General features: G+C 51.5%; 1 protein-coding gene across 1 annotated transcript; it reads right to left on the bottom strand.

Moving 5' to 3' along the window:
• Positions 1–7,443: 7,443 nt before the first annotated feature.
• dctn1b (dynactin 1b) lies at positions 7,444–18,688 on the bottom strand. The gene is made up of 30 exons (XM_068751534.1): positions 18,443–18,688; positions 18,281–18,359; positions 17,911–17,942; positions 17,241–17,261; positions 14,985–15,002; positions 14,170–14,190; positions 13,779–13,964; positions 13,517–13,540; positions 13,048–13,245; positions 12,776–12,980; positions 12,597–12,675; positions 12,353–12,512; positions 12,146–12,250; positions 11,878–12,069; positions 11,688–11,804; positions 11,448–11,600; positions 11,215–11,375; positions 10,883–11,051; positions 10,736–10,804; positions 10,420–10,632; positions 10,178–10,339; positions 9,962–10,093; positions 9,755–9,883; positions 9,529–9,671; positions 9,299–9,450; positions 8,515–8,642; positions 8,167–8,353; positions 8,010–8,083; positions 7,725–7,814; positions 7,444–7,581 (listed from the first exon to the last, which is right to left on the bottom strand). Exons 1-30 carry the CDS (start codon positions 18,668–18,670, stop codon positions 7,444–7,446), a joined length of 3,765 nt encoding a protein of 1,254 aa, XP_068607635.1. The 5' UTR covers positions 18,671–18,688.
• Between the last annotated feature and the right edge of the window lie 573 nt (positions 18,689–19,261).

The following is a 19,261-nucleotide window of genomic DNA, read 5'->3' as shown; positions in this document are numbered from 1 at the left end:
CTGCGGGGCTTCGCAGCACTCAGCCTGATGAAAGCAGTGAACTTTTACACAGAGAGCTGGTGGCTGAGTCTGGAACCCTTCAGAGTAAAAGTCCGCTACCTGCTCGGTCTCTTACGCCTCATCCCCAAGACGTGTCTGGAGGCCGGGCAAGTTTCACCAGAACAAAGTCGCTCAGTGTTCCACAGAAACGGGCATTTCCAGGAGGTTTAGCGTGGAGAGAGGAAGACCGCTGGTCTACGGGAACCCAAGCAGGGACTGACGGGTCTTACCTGGGTATCCTTCCACAGTCTCAGTCCACTCCAGGGTTCTTTCAGCCTCCCGCCAAATCCAGCGCGAAGGCAAAAGTAGGGCAACTTTCTCCCATAGAATCGCAAAAAGAAAACGTTAATCAGTCAAGCTCGGGGATTTCTCTGCAGCAAACTATTCCGGGGGCTGATCTCCAACACTCGGATACACCAAATCAAAGCCAAAAGGAAGCGCCCACTTCTGATAAAGTCCAGTCTCTCCCAAGTCTCAGCTACATGCAGAAAGTAGATGCGTGGAGGGCAAACCAAACGTCAGGCAAGATGTCGCTATTTGATAGTCTGGCGCTCCATGGGTTTTCTGGCATTTCGCCTAAAAAGAAAGCGTACGATGCAGTGTCTGACACTCTGGATCATATCTTGAGTCAACATTTGAGGAGTTTACAACAGCCTCCTGTTTTAACTCCCAGCAATCAGGATGCCAGTCAGATTTCCTCCTCAGCCCCCTCGTGTTCCTCTAATTCAAGAAGAGGGGAGGCAGCGGGCCGTGCTCCCAGCGACGGAGATAACGCTGCACCAAAAGCCTCGGCTTCACCCGCGGGCAGGTCACAGTCCCACTCCTCTCTTAGCACCGTTGTTACGTCAGTCAATAGAGATCAGCAGGAGGAGAGCCAGACTCGGGATGATGCCCCCCGTCCACCAAGCACCACGGCTCAACCCTCGACTCTCGCAGGCCTCGGCCGTTTTAGCGATGCATCGTCTGATGTGGATTTAACCCCGTCGAGTTCCCAGGATAGTCAGCACAGCGGAATGAAATTAGGAACGTCAATCGGAGCTTCTTCTCTTGTCAGTCTCGAGGTGGATAACTACACGCCGCCTCCACTCGGGACCCAGGAGCTCAACATCGAAGACAGGATTCCGGTACTTAAACCTTAAATGTCACACTTATTGAAATGTTATTTTAATGACTAAGCATTCAATGTCTTCCTTTTTTTCAGTTGTACCTTCACAACCTCGGTATTGACCAGTCTCCTTCAACAATTTTAAATCCATTCGCACCCAGAGGGCCAATCAGAGAACCCGAATTCTCTCCCACGGATCTCTGTACCGTCAGAGGATCGACCGGAACCCCGACCAAGAGCGCTCGGCCATGTGAAGGTACCGTCTGTGAGACAAAAGGAAATAGTATTGGTTATTGATCATTTTGCTGCACTAATAGAAAGTAGAAAATGTTATAATCTTAAATTGCTTTCCTATCCTCGGTGAATCATTGCGGCTATCACAGAATGCGCCACATCTTGCATTTTCAGACGGCAGTCCCCATAAAGGAGAGTTTTCCCGGTCCAGTGTTCTGTCAGCAGCCTCCAGTGTATCCGTACCATTTAGCTCGGACAGTCTGGGACCCACAGTGTCTATTCCAGAGTGGACCAGACAGATGTTGCCTTCGTTACAAGCCGAGGCTGTTCAGAGTGAGCGCAGACTGGATGCGTCCTCCTCCCTGTCGGTTGAAGACTCCTATCGCTCTACGCTGCGGCCTGCCGGGGAACTTTACAATCCATCCACACAAGCTCTCACCACGGCAGAGCCCACAGATGCACACAGACTGCCTGACAGCGCTGTCGGTCGAGCTGAGGGGGGCTCCTTTGTCCTTTCTCAATCAGCCCGGCGGGCAGAGCCAGAAGGCTGCAGCGCTGCTCCTCCTGACAACGCCATCCCGCCACAGCCGCCGGGCGGCGAGCCTTCGCCCGCCGTCGGTACGCAACAGCTCGCCTCGACTCCCACTGACATGACGGGCGTCACAGTGGAGGAAAACCAGGTGATTCCACGGAGCAGCTCCTCCTCGCCCGTCCCCGAGGACACCGATCAGGGAGGGATCAGTGACGGGAGCAGCGGAAGCTCACTGGCAGGCAGAGTGGCCAAGTTGCTGCAGAGCGACTCAACGGCCACCATGGCGTCCAGCAACCAAGAGGAGAGCAAAGCCAGAGGTAAGAAGGCCCGTATTTCGCTCAAGATTTACACCCACATCTGTCCAGGAAGTATCTGCAGAAGGTCAATGCTTCTGTGCTGCAGATTGGATTAAGATGAAGCTATCAGCACAGCAGAGTGAGCCTCAGGAGCTGGACAGAGAAGACAGGAGGAGGATTGAGGAGATCAAGAGGGAGCTGCTGTTAAAAAACCCAGTAAAGGTAAAACACGAATGAAAAGTTCAGGGTCGTACTTCATGTGACGGTGTTTCATAAACCTAAAATACGTCTAGAAGCATGTTTAGTTCACCTGGGAATTAAATTTGACTCCTTTTCCGTTCCCATGCAGATAAAAACAAATGTAACATTAACAGATGTTCCTTTTGTGTAATGGGCAAAAAGTACTAATTCTTTTTATCATTTTAATGTCTGCCTCCAATCTGTGGACAGCACGAGTCTTCTGTTTGAGGTAAACGGTGTGTCAGTTCAGATCCTACTTAAACTGGCTCCACTTCGTTTCTAGTGGAGTTTTGACACCCAAAAAGCGTTTCTGTGTGATGAATTTTCTGGACGACTTTACCCAACGTGACGGTTTGGTGCTGACCTTTTTTTTGTTTTTCTCGCAGAGTCAAGCGAGCACGGAGACGGAGAGCAGTGCCGCGTCCAGCGTTCGAGTCCAGAGGGGCCAGGATCCAGGCCAGCATCCGGAGACTTTCATTGCTATTAGTGACGCTAACAACCGATCATCCCCGGCTCTGCCTCTCCCGGCTTCAGTTCTGTCTCATTCCGCCATTCAGCTCCAGATTCGTCCTGGGCCGGATCTAGAAGCTCAGATTCGTGAGATTGCTGCCAGAGAAGGCGTCTCCCTCCGTAGGTCGGATCCCCGAAGCCCCGCGTCCGTCACAATCACCGATCGTAGGCGCTCGGCCTCCCCGCCACCTTCCACCAGTCCAGCGCCTGAGCTGCTCCACCTGAACGATTTCTCCACGGGAGGTGTCAAAGTTCACAGTCGCCTCCTCCCCACCACCGATGAGGGCAGCAGGTACGTCAGGAACCAAAACCTTCCTCCTCGATCAGAACCAGGCGATCGGAAGAGGCAAAAAACTGTCGGAGGCCATTTTGAAGACCCTCCGCCACAAGCTGTGCCTTCAGCTTTAGAGGATGTAAAAGCTAAGGTCACAGGTCCATCCACGCCAGAATCTCTAGGCCCAGCGGGTCGCGTCTCGCATGTCCGTCTCACGCCTTCCCAGAAACCCGCCGGCTCCAGCTCAGGCGCTGCGGTCCTCGCCAGACACCGAGAAACAGCTTTGGCACCGCCACAAAAAGAATTTGTCCCCCTCAGACACTCGTCTCCTGCTGCCACCGGTCCAGATGAAGGCGTCGGGCTATCCGGTCCGCCTGAGTGGTACGATGACAGGAAGCTGATGAGACCGCGGCGCCCCGAAAGAGCAGACGCCTCCGCCCTGTTCCAAACCACGGTCCCTCAGGAAAACACGACCTCCGCGTCCTCTCAGTCCTCGCCGTATCACAGCGTCGTGGTGTCACCAAGACCCTTAAACTCATCACCAGGTATGAAATATACCCGTGTGTTATAAATATATATGAAGTTTTATAGTTCAATCATTCCTTTATACAAAACAAAAACCCAGTAAACGGCGACCTGAGAACAACGGGATCCGATCCGATGGTTTCTCTTCTTCCAGTTGTGCCTGTTCTGTTGCCTTATAAACCCCGTGGCAGCGAGGAGGTCTTCTACATGCCTCAGACTGAAGTGGACCTGTCCTCGTCCTCGTCCTCCACCGGGGACAGGTCCACCAGCATGGAGAGCACCCACCCAGGTACGCCCTCTAGAGGTTGTTAGCATGAGGCGGCTAGCGTCTGTTGTAACAGACACCAGGCAGTGCATGGATTATTCATGTTCAGGGGCTGTGTTAGACAAAGGCAGCGCTGGGGCCCGAGCAGAGAGACAGATGGGAAGAGGACTCACCGGTCATGAGGTAACGAGTCTCTTTTTTTTTATCCAGGTTCCGACGACGCCGTGCCTCCACCCTTCAGCAGCGACGTCCTGGGACACCGAGACCCGGGAGTGGACCGCGGCATCGCCACCAAACACATGGAGGGAATCTACAGCAAGAGGTTGAAGACGGCGACGTTCGAAATGAACGAGTCTGAACAGAGAGGTGAGCTGAACGCACCAGACTGGATCCAGGCTGTGGGTCACATCCCGCTCAACAGTGACCCTAACGTTTATTAAAAAGGTGCCTCTTTTTAGCATCCAGTTTGTCTCCAGCTCCGAAGACGTCTCAGGTTTCAGCCGCCTTCACCAGAGCGCCTTCTTCAAGCAACCATGAAGCCTCCAAGAGAGACAGAGGGACCAGTCCTGATCAGCTGGAGCCCATCCGGGAGCCGTCTCGCCCAGTTTATGTGGAAATGGACCCTGATAAGGACAGGACCAGCGCTCTGGACCAGCTGTGGCAGAGGTTCTCCAGCCAGTGGACCCTGGAGGAGTCCCGACCCACCAGCGGCAGGGAGGGGTCCCTGCTGGACAGGCTGGAGCGTCTGTCCCTTCTTATCCACGGTGCAAGAGGTGCTAACACGCCGGAGGCAGCGGAGAAGCTAGGAGAGGTGAGGAGGAGAGCAGTGAGGGAGGCCACAGAACCGGAGCGGAGAGACGGAGGAGGCGGAGCAGTGCTCACACGTGAGGCCTGGACCCAGAGGCTTCAGCCCGCAGAAGACGACTCCTTCACCTCCAGCACCTCCCGAGACTCATCCCGGAGCCCCGTCCTCTGTCCCACAGACGAGTCGGAGACGCCGTCCTCCCTTTCTGGCTCCATGTCGACCGTGGACACGGCCCGGCTGATCCAGGTTTTCGGTGCCTACAGAGTCCAGCGGCTGAAAACGAGCCCCAGCATCAGCAAACTGTACAGAACCATCAACGGGCAAAAAGACGGGAGGGAACAGAGGAGAGGAAGAAGCGGCGAGCCGCTTCACTTCCTGTATGAGACCGACGAGTGCTCAGTAAGTGTTTGTTTAATAATCTGATCAGAATTCCAGACACGGCTCTAATCTTTGACGTCATCGTTCAGGCTGGTGGGGGCTCTGCTTCATCTACGAGCCTCAGCACCCCCTGCTCGCACCGCGGCCCCTCCAGGGCTCTGGAGGGAAAGAAGGCTGTCAAACTGGTCCACAAAAACATCCAAGCGGGTCCGTACGAGGTTCTGGTTCCGAGGAAACGCAGGAAGAGCAAACGCTTTATAGACGGAAACGTAAAGGTCATCCCTCCGTTTGCTCAGGTGACCTGGAGCTCGTCTGCAGCGGGACTCGACACCACACCAGAGATGTTGGAACCACATTCCCTTCACCTGGAACGTCCGGGCTGAGCCAATCTTCCTCAAGCAGGTCAGGGAGAGGAGGAGGAAGACAGCGGCGCTCCTCCAAGACGAAGGGCTCCCCGAAGCAGAGGTGGAGTCCATCGAAGGCCTGCCCTAAAGGTACAGCCGCTGGTTAAGAATGTTAATGTCTGACGGCAGTAAGACCTGTGTGGGCGGTGCTGCAGGTGTTTCATGGTTCATCCCCGCTGACGAGATGAGGAAGGAGAACCGGCCCGAGCAAAAGGAATGGGAGTGGAACCCGAGCATCGCATGGTTTGAGCGCTACAGCAGAACCAAACCATGGAGAGAACCGCTCGGAGCGAGACAAGCCGCTGAAGATGGAAATAAGCGGCACGGATTTACACAAGCTGAGCCAGATCTAGAAGCAGGAACCAAAGAGGCGCCCTCTGGTGGGGCACGTGTGTCGCTGCAGGTGGGCTGGTCTTTCCTAAGCACAATGTTGATTTCTGTGTACAAAATAAAATGATCGCGCTCCTCTTTGATCCCACAGGAAGCTCTGGAGACGCGTTTCCCAGAGTTCATCTCCCAGTCCAGGCAGAGGGTGGAGCGTTTGGCTCTGCGGGCGGATGAGAGGAAGCTGCGGGAGTTCTCCAGAGAGACGGAGGAACTCTTCCGGCAGCCGCCGAAGCCAGCAGGTACTGAGAGGTGGAGGCGTGCCTCGTGGGTTTTAACAAATGATGCATCATCAGCATTTTAAACTGTAAATGTCTTCATGCAGGGACCGCTCCGCTCCGGAGGGCCGTCCCCAGGAAGGAGATGATACAGAGATCCAAACAGTGAGTGCATTTCATGAAGTTATTCATTAAAGACAAACTGTTTTTTTTTATTGATCGCGAGTCCTTCATGCCTCTCCGCTCCAGGATTTACGAGAGCCTCCCCGAGGTGCAGCGGAAGAGACAGGAGGAACGAAGGAAAGCGGCGTATCGCTCCTACCGGCTGAACGCCCAGCGCTACAACAAGGTGAACGGCAGCAGCTTCTCTCGTTAGCAACGGCGGCCTGATGTACCAGTAAATGAACGTTTCTACTCTTTCAGAGGATCACCGGCCGTGTCCTGGACAGAAGAACGGCGTGGAACTGATGAAACAGTCCAGCAGAGCTGTTGTTTTTTTTTTTACTCCGTTTTTACACTATTTTATAAAGAACAAACAAAAAACAGCTTGTATTTATTCCTTAAGGGTTTTATCTAAATTAAAGACAGTAACGGCCGACGGAGACTCTTGGCGTATCGATGACTTTATTGATCAGTTATCAGTTGGAAAGAGCAGGAAGCCACACGAGGAGGAAGAAGAGGAGTGAAGACGGATTCAGAAACACCAGCTGGTAAACGACAGATTAAATAAGGTCTGTGTTCTTCCTGTTGAACTAAACCTAGAATAAGGCGGCGATCGCTGCAGGTTTAAGGCGCGTAAACGGCAGCGCTGCTTTTCTAATTCAGTAACTTCACCCAATAATCTCATTCAAATAAGTTACGTAAATGCGGACGTTAAAGTAATCTTAACAATCATAATAAATACTAAAAGATTCAACAATGCCAAAGAATCACACTTGATAAAGTCCCTTGAGGCTAATCTTGTTTTGTGCAGTCCAGGAATCCCAACACGGAACAAAGTCCTCAACGCTTTCAGCCGATTGCATTAGTCCCTCTGTAGAATGTCTTAAAGCAATAAATGAACGTCCAGGAGAAGCGTCTGTGCAGGGTTTTGTCTCTTTGACCATTTCAAGGAACACGTGATTATTTCACAGCGTTAAATAAGCAATTATTTCCAGTAAATTTTCACAGGCTGAACGATTTGCAGGCATTTGAAGATCGGACTGGTGTAAACTACCATCGGGATGGGGGGCGTTTACGTCTGCAGCAGGCGGTGAACTCTCTGCAGCTGACGCTGGGACAGGACCAGGCGGTGAACCTGCTCCTGACCGCGAGGGCACGGCACCATGATCCGACCCACCAGCACCGGGTCGCTCCGCTTCTCCTCCTTCGCCTGAAGAAAGAAAAAGAGTTGAGCATTAAAGGGGGTGGTCCTGGAAGGGGGGGGGGGGGGGGGGGGGGGGCTCCAACGCTCACCTGGACAGGAAGTGAACGCACTTAATGGATGGGGATGTGACTGCGAAACCTCATCCTTACCTTCACAAACGAGATGGAAGGGAACGTTGCGAAATCTGTGGAGACTCGAGCTCCGGGTTGCTGATTGACGACATGCTCCGCTATTTCATCCTGCCGAGATGGAATATAATTTGATTGGATTAGCAGGTGGAGGCGAGCGTCTCAAGGCTGGTGACCTGCACCGGAGACATTTTCGGTTTACACGGTCCCGTTCTGTAACGCTATAAAAGGTAGTTCCGTTCCAGGACAAATGGTTTAATTAAATGGTTCAAACATTTATTTAAATGATTTTTACAGTCGAGGTACCTTCAGTCTTCCCAGAGTGTCACTCAGAGACTGTAACCTGGCCGTCTGTTCCAGCAGCTGAGCACTAGGGGTCACTGTAAACAAACACTGAATGGCTATCTCCACACCCGTTAAAAAACATTTCACTTATTATTGAAACCTTCACGCGTGTTCAGACCTGGAGATTTCCCCGTGACGTCAACCACCTTCACGTTGGCGCTCGTTTGCAGCAGCGTCTCCAGGAGCTGCTCCGTCTTGCGGTAGAGGGCGCTAGAGAGCACTTCGGGACGACCGCCGTCTCTGGACGGAAGCCGGGTCACGTGGAGAGGAGGAAGCGAAGCGAGCTGCACACGCATCTTCTCAGCCTGGAAGGAAATGTTGAAGACAAATACAGCAGCTTCCACTGATTTCTGTGGTTATAAATATGGGTTTAATTAATTTTATGTAAATTTTAGGACATAAAGGAGACAAAGCATTATTATCTGCTAACTCTGCTAACCGTGCGGCTGACATTAGCCTGAGCTACCTTCAGTCGGTTGTTCTCGTTCTTCAGGTGTTTGATGCAGAGTCTCTGAGCTTCAATCTGCTGAGTCAGCAGCGGAGAGTCGATGACCTGGACCCCCGAACCTGAGCCGGCACCAGATAGCGTGTTCGCTGAAGAGGGAGAGAGAGCAAGTGCAAGTTCTGAAACACCCTGACCTCCCCATCTCTTCAGGTGCAAAGGATGCTCACAGACGAAACATTTAAAACGAGCTGCGAGAGAGACGAGAGAGAAATCCGCTTTGACGTCATCCCTTAGGGGAGATCAATAGATACAGACGATGGGGGCGGGGCACACACGACCACAGACTCGTGATGAGCACACACACGACCACAGACTCGTGATGAGCACATTGAGGGAATACACAGAATATCTTTTCAGTCTTTAGTAACAGGGTTTCTGCATGCTTCACCATGTTATAATAAATATATAATAACATATTTATGTGCAGATACTTTAAAACCTGCAGAGACCCTGAATAAAAACACGCATGAAAGTATTGAACTGCACTCAAAGCATGCACCTAATTAAATAATCTGAATTTAGGATCAATTGCAGCATGCAGGATTAATAATCGATACCAATATAAGAAGGCGGGATACCTTTTTGTTCCTCTGTCGAAGGTAAATAGATTTAAAGAATGAAAAGATAAAGACAGAGGAGGTTTTTACATTGTTAGGAAAAAAATAGATCAAAAGGCGACTGGAAAGACTTGGAAAAAGCACATGTGCATCTTCATTGAAGGAGGTGCAGTTGTCCTGCCGCTCACCTCCTGCCATCCCCGTAACGATGGAGGCGATTCCTCTCACTCCGTCGGTGCTCATCTTGGATTGGCTGTTGATCCGCTGCTTCATCTCAGTCCTCTCTGACTCCAGCTGGTCGATGTCGGCCTGCAGGGCGTCCATCGTCTCCTCAAAGTCCCTGCAGAATGGACAAACGCAGCTGCAGACTTCTGTTCCGAGCGCGCCTTTCACGTCTGAATCCGCACAACGCTCTTACTTCTCCTTCTTCTTCAGCAGAGTCTGAACCTCGTCTAGTCGGGTCTGAATCTTTTCCACGCGCTCGTCCGCGTCTTTGGACGAACTGTCCAGCTTCTTCTCCAGCAGACTGAGGCGGACGTTGGCCTCGCTCAGCTCCTCCCCCTGAGGATGAATGCAGTAAACATGGTGATTCAGCAATTAAAAGATCACGAGGGATCGCCGTTGCTGCAGCTGTATTTGCTAACCTTGATCTTGAGGGACTTCTTCAGCTCTTTGATGACTGTCTCTCTGTCCTCCAGCTTCATGCCGAGACCTTCGGCGTCCGTGATTTCGGCTCGGAGAGCCGCTGCTCTGACGTCCACAGGAGGCGGGTCCTGATGGGCGACAGACGCACAACAGTAAAACTGCAGCAGGAAAGAAGCCCCGCCAGGACAAGACCTCAGAACTCGTACCTTGTTTTGAGGCTTCTCTGAGTCATATTCTCCCTCCTGCATGGCGGTGGCCATCTTGTTCATGGTTGCGATGACGATGCTGCAGGACTGGCGCAAGCACTCGTAGGGGTTGGCGCCCTGGGAGCCGTAAATCTGAAAACACACGCATCACACCGTCACGTCACCGATTTCTATTCGTCAGCTTACAGATCAATTATTAATCGGCATCGATTATACCTGCTCTCCCGCCTTGAACGCCACGTCCTCCAGTTTGACGGCTGACAGTCCTTCCTGTTCACCAAGAGGTGACATCATCTGAGCTCCGGCCGCTGCCACTTCCTGCAGGACCGCCACCACCCAGGTGAGGTGCTTCCTACAGTCAGACAGGGTGTCTGCCACCTGCGGGACAAACGTCGAGACATTGGCAACCTTAAGGTTGTCATCGTTCTCCGTAAGGTGGACTTGGGTGCCATGGTTACCTTTTGTCCAAAGTTGAGGGCGGACGGGATACCCGGAGCGTCGGTTCCAGGCATCCTGCGGCGAATCTTCTTACAGAACTGCCGGATGTCACTGCAGGACGTCTCCAGGTCCTTCAGCAGCACGGCGAGGTCGCCCTTCTCCTGACCCGCATGCAGGAAGGCCCGGAGGCGACCCACCTCCACCGCCATGCAGTCCAACGCGCTCTGGGTAAACTACACCAGGACACAGGCGATGAATGGGAGATGGTAAAAAATAAAAAAGCGATGCTAGTTGTAATTACAGACTGTCGCCGCAGTGGGCGGTGTCGGGACTCACTCTGATGTGATCCGCCAGCTGCACGGTGCAGTCCTCATTGTGGTCCGCCAGGTGGATGCTGTACAGGTGCTGAGGAGAGGAAGCAGGAGGTTTGATCTCATCTGAGTTCTCCTCCATCCTCCCGTGTGTGTGTGTGTGTGTGTGTACCTGATAGTATTTAATGGCCTTGGTCAGCGGCTCCACGTTGACCGTCTCGTCCAGCTGGTCTTTGTGCAGCAGGTCGATGAGGAAGTCCAGAGAGCGCTCGTGGACGCTCATCTCAAGGTACAGAGCGCCGACCTTCTTGTAGACATCCACGCTGCACTGGGCCAGCGCTCTGACATGCAAGCAAAGGCGTGTTATTAAAATCACCTGAGCTGCAGTTCTTACAACTTTAAGGTGTGTAAATTATGGGAACAACAATTTATCATCTAAACACGTTGATGGCTGATGATGCTTCTTCATTCAACGTGAAGCAGCCATCGCTCGGTGAAACGTACTGCTCATATTTATGCAGCGTGGCTTGCAGCAGACTGAGGGAATAGACCAAACCCACGGCGAAGCTCAGCTGCTCGCCGGCGCCGCCCTTCAGACCGGCCCGCTCCACACAGTTCTCGTTCAGGTCGAACTTCTCCTGAGCCTGTTTGCTGATCAGCTCGGCCTGCAGACACACACACATCGTCCAGAAAGCCCTTCCTCCTCTGTCGAAGGAAACATGTTTTTTTTTTTTAACCTTGCAGATGAGCCTGGGGATGAGCAGCAGCACCAGGATGCAGTCGTGGTCGCCGCCATGACGAAGGAAGGACTCGGGCATGAAGGAGGTCAGAAGGGAAACGTGTCTGTTGGCCTGACCCACCTCCATCTTCCTCAGCTCCATCTCGATGGCCTGGACACAAATATTAGCGACGCTGTAAGAACACAAAGGTCACTTTAGAAACCGAATCACGTCGGCTCGTCCCGACTTGTCTCTGACCTTGGCGTAGGCCTTCGTCTCTGCAAACTTAATCTTGAAGTCAAACATCTCTGCCGGCGGCTGCTGCTGCAGCTCTGCCGATGCTTCCTGCTGGCTGGTCAGCTCCCGGTTCACCTCCTGCAAGCCAACACAAAGTGCAGAACCGTCAGACTGAGGGCGCGTGATACAACCCGCCGCCGCCGGTCTGCACCTGCAGGTGAGCCGTGAGCTCGCGGTACTTCTTGATGGTCTGCTGGTAATCGGCGACCGTCTCCTGCGCCGCTTCCACGCGTTTCTCGGCCTCGCGGATTCTGCCGGCTCCCAGGTCCAACATCTCCCTCAGCTCCAGCTCCGTCTCTCTGGCGTTCTCCTGGAGCTCGTCGTTCATCTCATTTATTGCTTCCTGATGGGCGGAGACAGGCCTGTTTCTAAACTATGAAGGCGGACCAAACCGTCCACGCCTGACGGTTCTCACTCACTAAATCAGCCACCGTCTCTCTCAGCTCCCGGACTTTCTCCTCCAGGTCCAGGTTCCTCTCCGTCAGCATCTCCACCATCTCCTCCGCCCCCAAAGCTGCATCCACCTGCCAAAACGACATGTTGTCTCTTTGAATAAAATAGCAGCACAATTACCTTTTCATTGAGTAGAACACTAAGCAGCAGGCTGTGTGATGAAACCCTGAAACCTGTTCTTTCAGCTCGTCAACGATCTTTTCTGCCGCCGCCGTCTCTTCCTGGAGTTTCTCCTTCTGGCTCCTCAGAGCGTCCAGCTCCACGTTCTTCTTCTCCATCTGCTTCTGCAACTTCACATGCTCCTGCTTCTCTGATGCCGACAGGTCGCGCATCCTGAGGTCAGAGCGAGTCCGAGGTCATTCCCCTTCTCTCATCTCGCATTGACCAAACTCTCAGCTCTGGCAGGGCCGACTGTACCTGACCAGCGCCTCCTTCAGCCTGCCGTTCTGCTCCTCCAGCTGTTTGACGTGGTAGCTGGAGGCGGCGCCATCCGAACCTGGAACAGACACAGAAGCCGCAGGTGTGAGTGCTGCCGGTCCAGCAGCAGAAATACGCTAAAACAACTGCAAACGAGAATTCAGGACTCATGGCAGCACCTTTCTCCTCAATCTCGTGTTTGAGGATCTCCAGGTCCATGCTGAGCTCATACACTCTCTCCTTGAGCGAGTCCAGCTCCAGCTGCAGGGACTCGGCCCTCTCCTCGGCCATCTCCTTATCCAGCGTGGCCATCTCCATGGCATCCGCGGTGTCGGACATCTCCTCCACGTAATGCTCCTTCGCCTCCAGGGCCTCTTTTGCCTCCTTTGAGAGAGCGATGGAGTCCGTAAATAAAAGGTGGATCTATCCTATCGTCTATCCTGCTTCTTACCCTCTTGGCCTCCTTGAGTTGTTTCTGCAGCTCGGCCTGCTGCTCCTGCATCTTGGCTTTCCACTCCTGCAGCTGCTCCAGCTGGATCTTGTGCTTCTCCAGCTCCTTCAGCTTGGCTTTGTCCTCGGTCCGCTTCATCTTCAGCGTCTCCAGCTTCTCTTCCAGGTCCTTCAGCTGTCCACGCAGCGCCTCCTCCTCCTGGATACGTGTGGAGGAGACGAGAGGATGGAGGACAGTTGCTTCAGGTTCTCCCTCTTTAATCGTTTTGCTTTCATGAAGCCGAATGGAAACGCTCTGGATGGCAGCGCTCGACTCTTTTTTTAATGTGTTCGGAAGCTTTCACCATGCAGGGACGCTGCCTGTTAATAGAGACGCCTCACACACCAATTAAAAATACACTTCAGACACACTTCGGCGTGAAAACAACACTTTGGGTGCAAAGAAATCACTTCAAGCCACATTGCTGCACCTGCGTTTCCATGGTGATGTCCTCCTGAAGGGTTACAAATATGCAATAGATGGATTAGAACCTCCTGAAAATTAAAGTCCAGACGGTTGCTGACTTTTGCAAAATGGTAACTTTTATGCTGTTCACAGCCGATGTTGTGAGTTTGTCACCTACAGCGTTAAACTACAGCGCCACCTACAAAGTTAAACTACAGCGCCACCTAGAGAGTTAACTACAGCGTGAACTACAGGGTCAGCTACAGCGTGATGCTGATGATACTGACCTTGCTGGGAACGGGGGCAGGAGGGTTTCCGGGGGAGCGGAGGGTCGGGATGACGGGCGCGGCCAGAGGGGTCTGGGCCGGCGTGCTGGGTTCACTGCTGCTCATCTCCCCAGCAGAGGCCGAGGCCGAGGCCGAGCCAGACGGCGCCCCCCTCCCGCCGCCGGCCCCTGCAGGCCGACTGGGCTGCTGGAGAAACAGAGTAATGTGATAGAGTTGACAGGGTAATCCAGTAATCCCTAAATGAGTGCAAAAACAAAAGCGTCACATTAATAATATCAATAGTGCATTTAAAAACTGATCGTTCATCTGATGATGAAATAGAATCCCGTCGCTGTAAAACAAGCCAGATTATTCAAAGACTGAAATGGGAGGCCGTGAAGACGGGGCTCACCTTAGGCCTTCTGACCGTGTTCTGAAGGAGCAGATGGAGGAGAGGAAGTGGGAAAGGTCAAAGGGCAGAAGAGGAGGAGAGGAAGGCAGGAAGGAAGGAAACATCCAGGATTAGTGATCGAGGGCTGGAACTGGAAATCTCAGAAAACAAGGACAAAATGGGTGGATGAAGGTTGTTGTTGTTTTTATCTGGAACATAGAAACATCTGGAGACAACGCTTCTGACCGTCCCCGGGTGGGGGGTGGGGTGGGGGCGGCGTGACTGGTACGGCCTCGGGCGCATGAATGAATGCACAGTCTAAAATCTCTAAATGGAAACTGCTCTTTTAGCTGCACAATCATCCTGTTCTCCTCCTGCGTCCGGTTCAGGTTCAGCCCGGGCTCGTTATCCTTCTAAACTGGAGTACGGTCGGTTCAGCAGAAATTAGCCAGCGCTAACAGCCGTCTTCAGAGCCGCTGCGGGTGCGAGAACAGGCTGCACTAAAATCACATCATCCTTTTTGGCTGCAAGTCAAGAATGAAAATCGTTTCATTCTCCGCCAAATAATAAATTAATCATTGACCTGAGGAAGGAAGGACGGACACTGAAATAAAGAAGCTGCTTCACAGACAAGCATGGAATAATGATTAGAAATCAATACAATATTTAAAAAATGCACACTTCAACCAATTAGCTTCTCTACTTCAACAGAATAAATAGTGAATTCTGGCAAAATGAAATGAGCTGGAAGTAAAACTTCACGCAGCTCAAAACAAATGAATGGCGACGACAACAAAAACAACAACACAAAAAGACCATCGTCTGGATTACTGTACCTTCCGCGGTGCAGGAGTCTGCCTCATCATATTTGCAAGAGAAGAGGACACACACACACACACACACACAGAGGAAGGTGATGAAACAGAAAACGATGCTGGATCTGCAGAGACCGGCCGAAGCCGAACAGACAAGCAGCCGATCGGGCTGGGAGGGTGCAATGGTGCAAATAGACGCAACGTCCTTTCGGCCGCCCCCCTCCCAGGGTGAGCCCCTTCCTCCTGCTGTCGTCCTCCTTTATGTGCTCCTCTTGTAATCCATTTGTCGGAGTCCCCGGCCGGCGCCTCCCTTCCCTTTCTGCTCTGATTACGACTCTGACATCTTTCCGCTGCCAGCCTCCGATCTGCTGCTGTTCATCGGTGATGCTTTACCCCCCCCACCCATCCCTGGCCCCCAAAGCCTTGCATGATTCGTCAGCCCGGCTGATGCATTACATCACGGCGCAGCCTCCTCCCCTCTTCCTCGACATGCTTACTGCAGTTCACCACCTCTTCATCACCTCAGACAGAAAGCGAGGGATGTGTGTGTGTTGGGGGGGGGGGGGGGGGCAACTGGGGGCAGACAGAGGAGGGCGGCGCTGGAGGGCAAATCAAGCACTGTGGTGATGCAAACCTCTCTTGTCTCCTAGCAACAGTCTCTAGGACCTCCTAAGGCTCATTAAAATGAGAATAAACACAACGAGGATGAGGAGGAAACTCCTGATCTGAATAACAAATGAAACTGATTTAAAGGGCACATTTTAAAGTGTACATTTTGCTCATATGTACAGACAGGAAACAGCCTGGGACTACTTTTAGTGGATCTTTAAGGGTCAAATGTTTTTGCTTTTACATAAAGTAAAATATTTCAAATATTTTTCTTCTTTCTCAAAATAACCTTTTGCCATTTTATTGTCAGCAGCTCGATGCCGGCCCGCTGCAGGTTACGGATCTGACTGTTCCTCTATATATGCTTGTATCTCTCCCTGTTCCAGTTACAAAACGGGAACAAAAGCAGCACGAATCTTTGGGAAATGGATAAAGCACAGAATATCTGAGACAATGGCTTGTAAAAGCCTCAGTCATAACGGGTCGGTTCCTTCCTTTGAGTTTGAGTAGCTATCATGTCTTCCTCAGCTCTGCTAATCTCCTCCTCGGCACCAGCAGCTCAGCGACGTAAGCCGATTAATACAGTGGGAATACTGTGATTAGCTGCGAGCATTAAACCTGGACTACTGACATCACAGGAATAATTTGAGATGGATGAATAGAAACTGAACGAGGCTCGGGTTTTAGTAAATTAGTCTGAGCTGCTGAAGCAGAAAGAAAAAAGTGTTTGTGTATCCGTTACAGAGGAGCAAAGGGAGATCTGTCCTGATGAAATATTCATCTTTCCCTTCCGGTCCACCGCACAGACTAAGTGGTGCTCCGAGAGCATCCTCCGCCGGAGTGATGAGGATGATGGGATGTATCGACTTCCTGCTTTCCCAGCACATAGAGAGGAACGCCGCCCTGCAGCCTCCTGCCAGCGGATAGAGTTACTGCCTCGATGCATTAACTCAACCCGAGCCTGCAGCCCTGGACACATTGACGGTTATTAAATCATTATGGGATGACATCATGTCCATAGTGAGGAGGTTCATCTCACAGGACCAGCAAAGGTGAGACAAAGGTGGAGTCAGGAAATCAGCAATCTTCACTATTGTGCAAAAACCACCAAAATAATTTGCACTAAAACTTTGTGGATTTGATGTAAGAGTAAAAAAAATGCAACCCTATTAATCCAAAATGATCCTGCCGAGGAGGAGAAAGCAGCACGGAGCTGACAGTAAATCCATCCTCTGCAGGTCCGCAGGCAGGACGGAGATCCGCTCCATCACAAGATGACAATTCTGCAGCGCAGCAGTGGAACGCCTGCATGCATGACTCAGCAGAGGATGACGGGTAAAGAGCGCCACCACGGATCAGGCAATGATCTCCTCCATGAACGTCAAGCTTTGAAATAAACAGAACGCAGACACAGAGAGCAGAGTACAGGACATGGAGCGGCGACAGAGGTCACATGACAGGAAGCGGGCGTGGCATTTCCTCTTCCATTCACTCACACATAAGCAGAGAGCCGCTCGATGACAAGACTAAAAGGATGGTGGCGAGCTGAGCGGAAGCATGAGCATGAGCTCTATCGCCATGCAGCAGCGAGGCCATACAGAGCAACGGTTGCCACGGTTACTACAGTCATCGTCGCAACGGCACCGATGTTAGAGAAACATGCAGCACCTTTTTGGGCTTCGCTCCTCGCTGCATGTGTCGAAGGAAGGAGAGGAGTGAGGTCAAAGGTCAAGAGTCTGTCAGAGGCATGCCGGATGTGACGGGGTCTCATCAGTTCAGTTCCCGTCCACACACACACAAAACATCTAAAGAGCAGATCGCTGTAATGTTATATTATATTAAGATCATGGCCGCTGTGACTCAGCATAAATTGTCTTCTGAGATTTCCTCTGATAGTAAATAGAAATGCAATGAGACTCATAAACAGAGCTTTTGAATTGCTGGAATGGATTTCAGCAAAGACTAAAAGTGTTTCATGTGATCCTGTTAAAAGAGCAGCTCCTTCTTTATCAATAAACGCAGCACCAAATGCTTTCTGCCATTCAAGCAAGAATCTAAATGTGGCATAAAACAGTAGCGTCAAATGTAAAGATTCTACTTCATATCCATGTATTGAAACGCAGCACCCTCTGCTGGTCATACATTAATACAACATTCAGCTCATGCACCATCAGTTCACACAATTTAAACTCAAAACTTTATTCAGATCAGATTAAAAGAGTCAATAATACATGTTTTTACAGCTTGCATAAATTTCATATCTGTATGTTTACCACGCATGAAAAAGAATTGTGAGTCTGTCAGGTGTTTGCTGAGAACTTATCGTGATCTGACTCACCAGTTTAGAGGACTTTGGTGCCTCCGGGATCTCTGAGGAGATTAAAGAAGACAAACAACGTGCATGAGAAACAAAGTTTTATATTATCATCTGGGTTTATGGCCTTTTAAAAGGCGCCATAGAGATCAGACCATAAACGCTGAAGTTCTTTTTCTCCATTCAGGTGAAGCAGGCTACAAGACCGGGGGTGGGGGGAATTTAAACCAACAACCTTGGCTGTGCAATTGGTGCCTCTTGACCAAAATGAAACCAGATGATGTCCCCTGTAATGGGATATATTCTGAAGCCCATTTATATTTTAGTTCTTTAGCCAAAAACGCTAAACCACAATCAGAGCGCCGGGAAAAAAAAGAGTAAAGGCGTCCTTTACCTCGCTTGGGAACCTTTCCGGTCCCGGTCTCGGGCGTTTCCGGTGAGGTGGTCTCTGCTCCGTCATCAACCAGCTGGATCTAAGACAGACACAAAAACTGGTTACCGTCATAGAGGAGCGTTCTATCCCTCCCTATCCAGTTGTAAATAGCTCTGTAGCTACCTGCGACTGTCTCACAAATATCCCACGATTCTCCTCGCAGGTGAAGTAGCGCTTGCCCTGCACGGTGCCGTCGTTCTTGCCCTTGGCCTCATCCAGGATGACCCCCACCCATTTTCCGGAGGCGAACAGGGTGTTGCCGATGAAGGCCACCGTGCCGCGCTGCCCCTTCCCGATCACCTCCACCGGGGAGCCCACCTTGACGGGCTGCCCTCCCCCGTCCGAGCTCATCCTGCTGCCGCTGCCGCTGCTGGTGGGCTGGATAGGGGTAAAGTAGACATGATAATTAGTCGGTTTCCTCCTCAGAGGCTGGAGCTACCGGCCTGATGCAAGGAGGCCTTTCCACAAAGAGCTCTTCCTGAACGGGACGCGGGAGCTGCCAGAGAAAAGCCTGAACAAGAAGCTAATGCGGCGTCTTTCTGACTCACTGAGATGTTCAGGGCCGAACAAAAAGCCAAGGCGAAGGCCGGGACTGCTCGCTTCAATGTTTCAAGTTTGAGTTCTAGCTGGAGGTTCCTTTTTCTAGAATTCCATGGCAACAATCTGAGACTTTATAAAACGGAGCCAAACATTTAATAATAATAATAATAATAATAATAATGCCACGTCACCTCATTCGTCCTTTAATGTGACGGTGACTCAGCAGAACGGCACAGAGCAACGCGTGAGAGGCCGTCCTGTGTCTGAGCTGCTAAATGCACTCTATGCACTGCTCTGTTTGAAATGATCTTATTATCCCCAATGACTCCGTAATGCTATACTGAAGCCGTCAGTTACGTCATTTCCCCTTTGACCTCTGACTTCTGGGGAACACAGGAAACA

This window comes from Brachionichthys hirsutus, chromosome 18, assembly GCF_040956055.1.
Source record: "Brachionichthys hirsutus isolate HB-005 chromosome 18, CSIRO-AGI_Bhir_v1, whole genome shotgun sequence".
Taxonomy (NCBI): Eukaryota; Metazoa; Chordata; class Actinopteri; order Lophiiformes; family Brachionichthyidae; genus Brachionichthys; species Brachionichthys hirsutus.
This window is presented reverse-complemented; position numbering and strand designations above follow the sequence as displayed.